Source organism: Canis lupus, chromosome 3 (genome assembly GCF_048164855.1).
Source record: "Canis lupus baileyi chromosome 3, mCanLup2.hap1, whole genome shotgun sequence".
In the NCBI taxonomy this organism is placed as follows: domain Eukaryota; kingdom Metazoa; phylum Chordata; class Mammalia; order Carnivora; family Canidae; genus Canis; species Canis lupus.
The window spans coordinates 73,904,604-73,917,152 of NC_132840.1; the positions used below are offsets into that span (position 1 = coordinate 73,904,604).

The following is a 12,549-nucleotide window of genomic DNA, read 5'->3' on the forward strand; positions in this document are numbered from 1 at the left end:
GGGGGTCAGTTAGGGTTATCCAACCCAGGAAGAATGATAGAATAGAAGATCCTGTTAAAGGAGGTAATAGAATTTAGATTAGGAAAAGAGGAATGAGAAAGGCTTTTCTTTTTTTCTTTTTTTAATTTTTATTTATGTATGATAGTCACACAGAGAGAGAGAGAGAGGCAGAGACACAGGCAGAGGGAGAAGCAGGCTCCATGCACCGGGAGCCCGATGTGGGATTCGATTCCGGGTCTCCAGGATCGCGCCCTGGGCCAAAGACAGGCGCTAAACCGCTGCGCCACCCAGGGATCCCTTTTCTTTTTTTTTTAAGATTGATTTATTTATTTTATGATAGACATAGTGAGAGAGAGAGAGAGGCAGAGACACAGGAGGAGGGAGAAGCGGGCTCCCGGCGACGCAGGACTCGATCCCGGGACTCCAGGATCGCGCCCTAGACCAAAGGCAGGCGCCAAACTGCTGAGCCACCCAGGGATCCCCGAGAGAGGTTTTTTAAAAAGGGACATAAGCAGAGTTAGACAGGATTGCACGTGGTGGGTTCAAGAGTGTCCTCAGGTGGGAGAGGACATCGAAATCCCAGTCAGATAGTGAGAGAGAAACTTGCGGAGGTGGATTGAGCACTGGTTTCTGAGGGCCTTTGGTACCAAACCGTGAAGCCTTTGAGAATCTGAGGAAGTGGAATAAAAGCAGATTTTCAAGAAGCTTAACATGGTAGCTCTCTTTAAGGTGGACTGAACAGTAGACATGAGGTGGCAAAAGGTCACTAATGAGAGCATAGCTGCAGAGAGGTGTCAGGTAATAAAGCCTGTTCCCAGCAGGAAAAGAGAGGAAAGAACAGACACTCTTCATGACTGCTTGGATATGAAGAATAGAGAGAGAAGAGTCCCAAGGTGACTCTGAAGATTCAGGCCTGGGTCACTAAAAAAAAAAAGAAAGACATGGAAGGAGAACAAAAAGACTACATTGAGTGATTGAGTGTATGAGTTGCACATATAACACACTGAGTGTGAAGTGCCACGTGGTAGTGAGTCCAACACACAGTAAGAGATCATAGAACCTTAAGTTGGAGCTGGAGGGGTTATAAAGATTTTCTAGTCACACCCCCTTAGGTTTAAGGATCAGAGGTTAATATCTCCCCACAGTCCAGGTTAAATCATTGATGCTAGTATTATTTTGTTAGGGACATAGGGAATATCAGTGATACCCAAAATTCAGGTTTGAGACCCAGACTACCATCAAGGGATGTGAATGCTTTGGGGATTCAGGGGACATTTTCAGAAGGTATGAGCCTCCAATCTAATAGAAGGAGGCACTGTTGGGTCACATACCTTCTCAGCCACTTTCTTAAGCACGGAACTCCTTGAAAAAAGAAAAAAACGAAAAAGCCATTTTAGTAGGGTGTTTTCACCTTGTAGGGATTCTAAGCTCAATGCTTTTGATTGCCACTGGTGTTAGAGGTATTTGATTGAATATTTTGTTTCCTCACAGATGCCTGGAAGTCACTGACGGATAAAGTCCAGGAAGCTCGATCAAATGCCCGCCTAAAGCAGCTCTCATTTGCAGGTAATAGCCACAGTGGTCATGTTAGTCCTGTCTCAAGAGTATTCTGGTAACTTGTTGGTCTAAAGCTATAGAGTTAATTCTACAAAAGTATCAACCTTTTTTTATTTTTTATTTTTTAAAAGATTTTATTTATATATTCATGAGAGAGGCAGAGACACAGGCAGAGGGAGAAGCAGGCTCCATGCCGGGAGCCCGATGTGGGACTCGATCCCGGGACTCCAGGATCATGCCCTAGGCCGAAGGCAGGCACTAAACCACTGAGCCACCCAGGGATCCCCTCAACCTTTTTTTAAAAATAATTTGGGGATCCCTGGGTGGCTCAGCGGTTTGGCACCTGCCTTTGGCCCAGGGCGCGATCCTGGAGTCCCGGGATCGAGTCCTGCATCAGGCTCCTGGCATGGAGCCTGCTTCTCCCTCTGCCTGTGTCTCTGCCTTTCTCTCGCTCTCTCTCTCTCTCTCTCTATGTCTATCATGAATAAATAAATAAATCTTAAAAACAAATAACAAATGTTGGAAATGTTTAAAAAAAATAAAATAAAAATAATTTTTCACAGCTTTAGCATAATGCTTTCAAGCTTTCTATTTGCTGCAATATTGCATTGGGACTTTATTCTTTTCTTTTTTTTCTGAACAGATGAGTTTTTTTATTGAGGTAAAATACTTATAAAATTTACCATCCTAACCATTTTAAAGTGTACAGTTCAGTGTTGTTAAATGAATTCACACTGTTGAGCAACCATCCATCCATCCCATAACTCTTTTTTTTTCTTGTAAAACTGAAATTCCCCTTATTCCCCATTCTCTCCAGCCCCTGGCAACCACCATTATTCTTTCTGTCTTTATGATTTTGATTACTTTCAGTGTCTCATGTGAGTGGAATTACACAGTAAGTGGAATTCAATAAGCAAACTGGCTTATCTCACTTAGCATAATATCTTCAAGGTTCATCCGTGTTATAGCATATTGCAAAATTGCCTTCCTTTTTAAGGCTGAATAATATTCCATTGTATTTATATGCCAGTTTGCTGGTTGATTGATCCATCAGTGGATACTTGGGTTGCTTCCACATTTTAGCTATTATGAATAATTGTAGTGTGTCGATGTGAGTGTAGATACATCTTCAAGACCCTGCTTTCTGTTTTGGGGGGTATATACTCAGAAGTGGAATTGCTAGATCATGCAGTAATTCCTTTTTTTAAAAAAAAATAGTAATTCCAGGGGATCCCTGGGTAGCTCAGTGGTTTAGCGCCTGCCTTCGGCCCAGGGCATTATCCTAGGGTCCTGGGATCAAGTCCCACATCGGGCTCCCTGAATGGAGCCTGCTTCTCCCTCTGCCTGTGTCTCTGCCTCTCTCTCTCTCATGAATAAATAAATAAAATCTTTAAAAATAATAATAAAAAAATAAAAAAATAGTAATTCCAGGGACGCTTGAGTGGCTCAGCAGTTGAGTGTCTGCCTTCCGGCTCAGGGCGTGATCCTGGAGTACCAGGATCAAGTCCCACATCGGGCTCCCTGCATGGAGCCTGCTTCTCCCTCTGCCTGTGTCTCTGCCTCTCTCTCTCTCTCTGTCTGTAATGAATAAGTAAATAAAATCTAAAAAAAAAAAAAAATAGTAATTCCATTTGTAATTAGGAACAGCCACACTATTTTCCGCACTGGCTGCACCATTCTAGTTTCTCCATGTCTCTGCTTTTTTTTTTGATAGAAGCCATCCAAATGGATGTGCGATGGTATCTTATTATAGTTTTAATTTATGTTTCCCTAACGATTAATGATGTTGAACATCTTTCTATGTGTTTACTGGTCATTCATAGATCATTTTTGGAAAAATCTCTATGCAAGGCTTTTGCCTTGGCTTTGTTGTTGTTGTTATGGTTGAGTTATATATATATGTTCTGGATATTAATCAGAGAGATGACTTGAAAGTATTTTTCCCCATTCTGTGGGCTGCCTTTTTTTCTTTTTTTTTTTTTAGATTGGTGAGGGTGATATCTGGGGGGCAAGAAAGTATAACTTCTACGTGGCCTCTCCCAGTAATCACTGATTACTGCAAATATGTGTAAAATCCTGCTCCTGGAATCAGCCAGTGTTCTCAACTCTGTTCTCAGCCTCAAACTGAGTAGCCAGCTCTTTGTTTTTGCCAGCAGGACAGAAATTCCTTTGATTTATCCATGTCCTTTACTGCCACATGGAATGGTGGTAAGAAACCATGAGCTCTGGAGGCAAAAAAACTGAGTACAAGCTACATTTCTGCTCTTTTGCTACCAGTATTAAATTGAGTGCAAGCTAATTTATTTCTCTGAGTCTTGATCTCCTTATCTAAAAAGGAATATTAATGTGACCCTCAAAATTTGTGGTGAGGATTAATCAATGAACCTGTTGTGTCACTTATACTCATTTAAAAAAATTGTTTTAAGTGAACCTAATAGGGCAGCCCCAGTGGCTCAGCAGTTTAGCGCCACCTTCAGCCCAGGGCGTGATCCTGGGGACCCGGGATCGAGTCCCGCCTCGGGCTCCCTGCTTGGAGCCTGCTTCTCCCTCTGCCTATGTCTCCACCTCTCTCTCTCTCCTCTCTGTGTTTCTCATAAATAAATAAATAAAATCTAAATAAATAAATAAATAAACCTAACATTATTGGCTATTTATTTTATAAGTGTGTAGATAAATAAAGTTATTTGTATGTATATTTATACAAATGTTATTTATATATCCTAATAGACATAACATAACATAAATTAAGACATTTATCCTAATTGAAAGGATCTGAGACAGAATTCAGAGAAATCAAATACTAGCTTTGGCCGGGGGGGAGTGGGGAGTGATAGTGTCTTTTGACGCACAAAATTTTTTAATTGCCATGAAGTCTAGTCTATTTTTTCTGTTGTTACTTGTGCCTTTGGTGTCATATTCAAGAAATCATTGCCAAGTCTAGCATCATGAGGGTTTTGTTACATGTTTTCTTCTAAGAGTTCTATGGCTTTAGGTCTTTTACACTTAGCTTCTTGATCCATTTTGAGTTAATTTTCCTATATGGTATGAGGTAAAAGTCAACTTCATTCTTCTGCATGTGGATATATCTGGTTTTCCTAACACTGTTGAAAAAAATCTTTTCCCCATTAAATGGTATTGGCACCATTGTCAAAAATCATGTGACCAGGGGCACCAGGCTGGCTCAGTCTGCAGAGCATGTGACTCTTGATCTTGGGATTATAAGTTCGAGCCCCATATTGGGTATGGAGATTATTTAAAAATACACTTTAAAAAAATCATGGGATCAAATATGGAAGGGTTCATTTCTATTCCACTGTCTTCATGCCAGTACCACACTGTTTTGATGAATACTGTAGATCTGTGGTAAGCTTTGGAATCAGGCAGTTTGAGTCCTCCATTTTTGTTCTTTCCCAGGATTTTTTTTTTTTTTTTTAAGATTTTATTTATTTATTCATGAGAAACAGAGAGAGGCAGAGACACAGGCAGAGGGAGAAGCAGGCTCCATGCAGGGAGCCCGATACAGGACTCAATCCCAGGTCTCCAGGATCACACCCTGGGCCGAAGGCAGCGCTAAACCGCTGACCCACCAAGGCTGCCCAGTTCTTTCTCAGGATTGTTTTGACTATTCAAGATCCCATCAGATTCTCTGTGAATTTTTTTTTAAAGATTTATTTATTTATTTGAGAGAGAGAGCACGTGAGTGGGAGAAGGGCAAAGGGAGAAAATCTTCAAGCAGACTCCATGCTGAACGCAGAGCCTGATATGGGGCTCAGTCTCAGGACCCATGAGATCATGACCTGAGCTGAAACCAAGAGTTGGATGCTTAACCGACTGAGCCACCCAGGAGCCCCATGTGAATTTAAGATGAGCTTTTCTATTTCTGCAAAAAATGTCATTTGAGATAGTGATAGAAATTGCACTGAATCTATGGATACTTTAGTACTATTGACATTTTAAGAATATTGAATCTTCTAATCCATGAACACAAGATACGTTTCCATTTATTTATGTTTTTAATTTCTTTCAGCAGTGTTTTGTAGTTTTCATTGTATAAGTCTTTCACCTAATTGATTAAGTTAATTTTTTTTTCTTTTTGGTACTATTTTAAGTAGAGTTGCTTTTGTAATTTCCTTTTTAGATTTTTCAGTTTGTATATAGAAATTCTATGCTATTTATTTATTCTAGAGTTTTCTACATAAGATAGTATCATCTACAAACATAACATTACTTCTTCCTTTCGAGTTTGGGTGGCTTTTATTTCTTTTTCTTACTTAATTGTCTTGGCTGGAACTTCTAGTGCTGTGTTGAATAGAAGTGGTGAAAGTGGTCATCCTTGCTTCATTCATGAACTTAGAGTGAAAGCTTTCAATCTTTCACTATTGACTATGATATTCTCTGTGGGTTTTTCACATATGGCTTTTTTAGTACTTCATTCCTTTATATGGCCAAAGAATATTCCATTGTATGGATGCTACATTTTGTTTATCCATTCATCAGCTGATGACATTTGAGGTTTTTCCACCTCCTAACCATGATGAACAATGTTGCTATCAATATTCCTGTACAAGTTTTTGTGTTTTTATTTCTCTTGGGTCTATACCTAGGAGTGGAATTGCTGTGCCATATGGTAACTCTATGTTTAAATTTTGAGGAGCTGCCAAATTGTTTTTCCAGAATAGCTGCACTATTTGATATCAACAGTGTTTGATGCAGTACCTACATCCTTGTCAACACTTGTTTTGGCTGTATTTTTGTTATAGATATCCTAGTGAGTATGAAATGCTATCTCATTATGCTTTTGTTATATCTTCCTTTTGTTTTTATTTTTTTAAATCCTACTTTTTTTTTTTTAAGGTTTTAGTTATTTATTTTAGAGAGAGAGCATGTGCACCATGGAAGGGGCAGAGAGAGAAAGAATCTCAAGCACATTTTCTGCTGAGTGTAGAGTGAGGCAGGGCTCCCATCTCACCACTCTGAGATCATGACCTGAGCAAAAAACAAAGAGTTGGACACTCAACCAACTGAGCCACCCAGGCACCCCTGTTACTTATTTATTCTTTTCAAAGTAGAAATAGAAAAGAAAAAAAAAAAAAAAACTAATACAGTTTCTCATTGTCACTAGATTTCAAATTAAATTTAGGCAGTGAAAAAACATGTCATTAATACAGTTATTTCGAGCAAACGTTAAAGATGTAATTACTTTAAGGTAGAAACCTCCCACTGACTGTTTTTTCCATATCTGTTTATCTCTCTAATCTTTGATGGGTCCTGGGAAGGGAAACAATGAGTAATTAGAGGAATTTAAGTTTATATGGTTTTTGTTTTGATTTGTTTTGGTTTAGATTTATTTATTTATTCATTCATTCATTCATTCATTCATGAGAGACACACAGAAAGAGGCAGAGACACCAGCAGAGGGAGAAGCAGGCTCCCCGAAGGGAGCTTGATGCAGGACTTGATTCTGGATCCTGGGATCACATCCCGAGCTGAGGCAGACGCTCAACCACTGAGCCACCCAGGCGTCCCAGTTTATATGGTTTTGTTCTCGTTCTAAGAAATAAGAGAGAGGCAGCCTGGGTGGCTCAGCCATTTAGCGCCGCCTTCAGCCCAGGGTGTGATCCTGGAGACCCAGGATCAAGTCTCACGTCAGGCTCCCTGCATGGAGCCTGCTTCTCCCTCTGCCTGTATCTCTGCCTCTCTCTCTCTCTCTCTTTCTGTCTCTCATGAATAAATAAATAAAATGTCTAAAAAAAAAAAAGTAGGAGAGAGAAAATATTTGATGTATTAGAAAACATTTTAAGTGTATTTTAAATTTTCTCAGATGTTTGTTTTTAGTCTGCCTTTCTTTCTTTCTCTGTCTTTCATTCTTTTTTTCCTTGAGTAAGCTCTACATCCAACATGGGGCTCAAACTCACAACCCTGAGATCAGGAGTCACATGCTCTTCTGACTGAGCCAGCCAGGCACCCCAATTTGTTTTTAATTAACAAAAAAGAGAGCAAAGGACACAATAGGCATTTTATCCCCCACAAAATACAAATGGCCAATAACATGAAGATATTCAATCTTACTCATAATTTTATTTATTAGAGAGGAAGGGAAGTTATGGAGGGAGAGAGAGAATCTTAAGCAGGCTCCACACCGAGCATGGAGCCCAATGTGGGGCTTGATCTCACAACCCTGAGATGATGACTTGAGCTGAAATCAAGAGTCGGATACTGAACCATCTGAACCACCCAGGCACCCCACTCATAATTTTTAAAATGCATATTAAAACATGATTAACTGTTTTATTTATTTTTTGATTAACTGCTTTATTAACAGATTTATTAACAAAGCCTTTAGTAATAAAGTTTCAGAATTTGGAAATAATCTAGGTACAAATGGAGGAAACAGGCTCTCTTACATTAATGGCAGGTACATAAATTACTAATACAACTATTTGGAGGAGCAGTTAAGCAATAGCTATGAAAATTTTCAAGTCACATGCCCTTCTATTCCAGCAGTTCCACTTCTAGGAAGTTATCCTATAGGTAGCTTCAAATCAGGTCATAAAAAATGTATGAGGGTGTTCATTCCTACATGTGTTAGCAAAAAACTAGAAGTAAGGCAAATACTCTTCAACAGGGAAATTTAGAAAGAGGTCCAAAGTAATTGAAAAGGACAGGTTGTAACAGTATGTATCTGGTATGATCACGATAATCTCTTTAGATATTTCTGTATTATACGTACACACACATAGAATAGTGGCCTCAGAGGAGTAAGACCTAGGGAATTCGAATGGGCAACGTTTACTTTCTATACTGTGTCACTTTATAAGGCTTTTTAAAAGATTTATTTATTTATTTATTTATTTATTTATTTATTTATTTATTCATTCATTCATTCATGAGAGACAGAGAGAGGCAGAGACACAGGCAGGCTCCATGCAGGGAGCCTGATGTGGGACTCGATCCCGGGACTCCAGGACCATGCCCTGAGCTGATGGTTGCTCAGCTAAACCGCTGAGCAACCCAGGGATCCCCTATAAATTTTTTAAAGGGTTAATTTGAATGTATTTATACTTTTTTGAAAAGCAGATGGCAAATAAATTTTTTAAAAGATTTTATTTATTTATTCATGAGAGACACAGAAAGAGACAGAGACAGAAGGAGAAGAAGGCTCCATGCGGGGAGCCCAATGCAGAACTCGATCCCGGGACCGCAGGAACACGCCCTGAGCTGAAGGCAGACGCTCAACCGCTGAACCACTGAGGCATTCTGTAAATAAACTTTTAAAAAGAGTTAGGATTCTCTGAGCATTCAGTAATGTATAGAATTGTTGAATAACTATACAATACACCTGAAAGTAATAGAACACTGTATGTTGACAGAAAGAAAGGGGGGGGAGTATTAAGATTCTCTGACCCTCATTCTGCCCTTGCCCTGGGCTTGTGCAGCCATCGCTTTGCTCCCATATACACTTCTATGAGTCATCCACTCCTCCTAACATCCCCCATATCTCAGGTCAAAAAGTCCAATAAATCTTGACTTCCTTCCTTTCCCTCGTCATTCACATCCAGTTGGTCACTGGTGTTGATTCTCCCTCAAAAGTCTGAGTCATAGTCCCTTCTTCTCTCCCTTTCCTTCCTCAGGAATAGCCTTTGTCATTGTCTTCCAGTAATACCAAAAAACCTTATAACTGGTCCCTGAGTCCCCCACCTCCTCCTGTAGCAAATCCTCAGGGTCACCAGAAGTACCTCAAAAACTTTTTAGTGTTACCTGCTAATTATAGAATAAAATCTTCAACCTTTCAATGTTTGTTATTAGAAAATACTACTGGGGACGCTTGGATGGCTCAGCGGTTGAACATCTGCCTTTGGCTCAAGGCATGATCCCTCCCACAGTCCCAGGATCAGGTCCCACATCGGGCTCCCTGCATGGAGCCTGCTTCTCCCTCTGCCTGTGTCTCTGCCCCTCTCTCTCTTTCTCTCTCTGTCTCATGAATAAATCTTTAAAAGAAAAAAAATACTACTGAAACCCGTTCATGTGCCTGGCACCACGTTGGCCACTTAGGAAAGAACTGCCGAGTAGAAGCAGCCTCAGGCCCGTTCTCCAAGGTCCAGTCCCTTGGCCCCATCACAGTAAGGTCCCTGCCTCACAGCTTTATAGTCTGGTGGCACAAATAAGTATTCTTAAGAATGAAACTGAGTGACACAAATGTGCGTCATTGGCAGCAAGGAACCTCTTCTGGATAGAGTGGTCAGGAAGGAAGTCTGTTGAAGAGGTGGCAGTAAAGCTGACACCTGAGTGATTAGGAGAAGGAGCTAGACATTCAACAATTAGAGTCAAAGTCCTCAATGCAGAAGAAATAGCAGATGAAAAAGGCCTAGTGTGGGAATATCTTTGGTGGGTTTATCGTCTGTCTCTTGCATGAAATAAAAGCTCCATCTATACAGGCACCTTGCCTATCTCGTTTGCCTCTGTATTCCCAGGCTCTGTCTGACACAGAGAGATGGAAAGAAGGTGTGGGATATAGTAGGTGCTCAGTAAATATTTGTGGAATGAGTAAGTGAATCCTCCACAACAGAAGAGATTGCTTCCTCTTGAGAGCTCCCACAGTACTTTATTCTATATGTTTATTTGGATACTTTCCACAGTGTGTGGTTTGTGTACCTATCTGCCCCCCTCTGCCAGGAGCTCCTTGCGATCACGTATAATTCATGTATATTTTCCCATTATTGACACAGCACCTAATCCCACTATAAGCCCTCCAGGACAGATAGAGTTGAACACTCAGCCTAAACATAAAAATGAACTTTTTGTGGAAGTGACTAATGTTTTTTTCATCGTCTTTTTCCACTTAGGAATCCACAACAGTCTAAAAGTCCTAGGAAAAAAATCTTGGGGATAATCAGTGTTGTATAGGAAAGAAAAAAATGTTTGCCATTGTCTGATTTGGCTTTTAAACTCTTCTGTGGGGGACTTGGGTTATATACTTAGGGTGAATTCTAATGGGAACAATGGTTGTATTCGAAGAATGTTATGGATCTGAAAACTAAACTTTCTGCTTCCCGTTGAAATCAAATGATCTCCCTTAGAAATTCTCTAAGAGGGGATCCCTAGGTGGCTCAGCGGTTTGGTGCCTGCCTTTGGCCCAAGGCGTGATCCTGGAGACCCGGGATCCAGTCCCACGTTGGGCTCCCTGCATGGAGCCTGCTTCTCCCTCTGCCTGTGTCTCATGAATGAACAAATAAAATCTTTAAAAATAAAAATTCTCGGGGCAGCCCCGGTGGCGCAACGGTTTAGCGCCGACTGCAGCCCAGGGTGTGATCCTGGGGACCCGGGATCGAGTCCCACATCGGGCTTCCTGCATGGAGCCTGCTTCTCCCTCTGCCTGTGTCTCTGCCTCTCTCTCTCGCTCTCTCTGAATGAATAAATAAATAAATCTTTAAAAAAATTTAAAAAATAAAAATTCTCTAAGAGAAATAAAAATCAGGCATCTAATAGTAACTTTCCACTCTTCTAAAAAAAATTATCCAAGATCTAGAAGAATTTTAAAATGTGAAAAAATGTGAAAAAAACAAACAACTACGCTAAATTAAAAGGTGGGCAGAGTCCCACCTCCCAAAAGGAACAGTTATTAACATGTAAATATAGACATCCTCCTGGGTATGACACATGGTCCCCAGATGACACCGAGGTTGCATCTCTAACTATGCCTCGTAGCAAAGTGTATGTCTATTGGAGTGATCCAAGCACAGTTATGCTTATGGCTTACGTATCTTGTCACAACAGACACTGTTTTGCTATCTGTTAATACCGATAACAATATTTGTAAGTGAAATACTGTTGACTTGATAAAATGTAAAGAAGATTAGCTATTTCCTTTTTTTTTTTTTTAAGATTTTTAAGTAACTCCACACCCAACATGGGGTTCAGACTTACAACCCTGAGATCAAGAATCACATGCTATGGGGCACCTGGGTAGCTCAGTCAGTTAAGCATCTGCTTTTCCCTCTCCTTTGCCCCTCCCCCTTGCTTATATATGCACACTGTCTCTCATATAAATAAAATATTTTTTAAAAAATATTTACTTATTCTTGAGAGACTCCCAGAGAGACGCAGAAGGAGGAGGCTCCCTGCAGGGAGCCCAGTATGGGACTTGATCCCAGGACCCTGGGATCACACCCTGAGCCAAAGGCAGAAGCTCAACCACTCTGCCACCCAGGCATCCCTAAATAAAATCTTTTTTAAAAATTAAAAGAAATAAAAAATGCAGGGCACTTGCCCATGAGGGGCACATGGGTGGCTCAGTTGATTAAGCGTATGCTTTCAGCTCCGGACATGATCCCAGCATCCTGGGATAGAGCCCTTCATTGGGCTCCCTGCTTAGCAGGGAGTCTGCTTCTCCCTCTGTGCGCTCTCTTGTTCTCTCTCAAATAAATAAATAAAATCTTAAAAGAATCACATGCTGTACCAACTGAGCCAACCAGCACCTGGAACATTGCTACTTCTAGTGTCAAAGTGGTGTGGCAGTTGTTGGAATGCCCCCATCCCTTCAATGAAAGAAGCCAGTCATTTCAGAAAGCATTTCACCAGAAGCTTACATACATTTATCTATGCCAGCAGCTTACATACATTTAAGTTTTAGTGAGATACTTATGTATGAAGTTACAAAGCCCAGGTACCCCATTAATCTATAAACAAAAATGGGATCATGGTCAGTGTTCCACAGCCTAAGGTTCAAACCTTGTTGCATTAGCTGTGTGACCTTGGGTGTGGTTTTTATTTATCTTTAAGATTTTATTTATTTATTCATGAGAGACACAGAGAGAGAGGCAGAGGTAGAAGCAGGTTCCCTGCTGGGAGCCCGATGTGGGACTTGATCCCAGGACCTTAGGATCACAACCTGAGCTGGAGGCAGACGCTCAACCACTGAACCACCCAGGTGCCCCAAGATGTGGTAATGAAAGCTGGTATTTCTTGCCTCCTTTGAACATTATGACCATAAAA

At 40.6% G+C, this 12,549-nt stretch overlaps 1 protein-coding gene across 4 annotated transcripts in view; it reads left to right on the plus strand.

Moving 5' to 3' along the window:
- KMT2A (lysine methyltransferase 2A) overlaps positions 1-12,549 on the plus strand; it is an 87,912-nt gene that overhangs the window by 67,980 nt on the left and 7,383 nt on the right. For all 4 annotated transcript variants that reach the window (XM_072822228.1, XM_072822229.1, XM_072822230.1 and 1 more), the window contains one exon: positions 1,492-1,566. In XM_072822228.1, the coding sequence (XP_072678329.1) occupies positions 1,492-1,566 (75 nt within the window). The remainder of the gene's footprint in view (positions 1-1,491; positions 1,567-12,549) is intronic.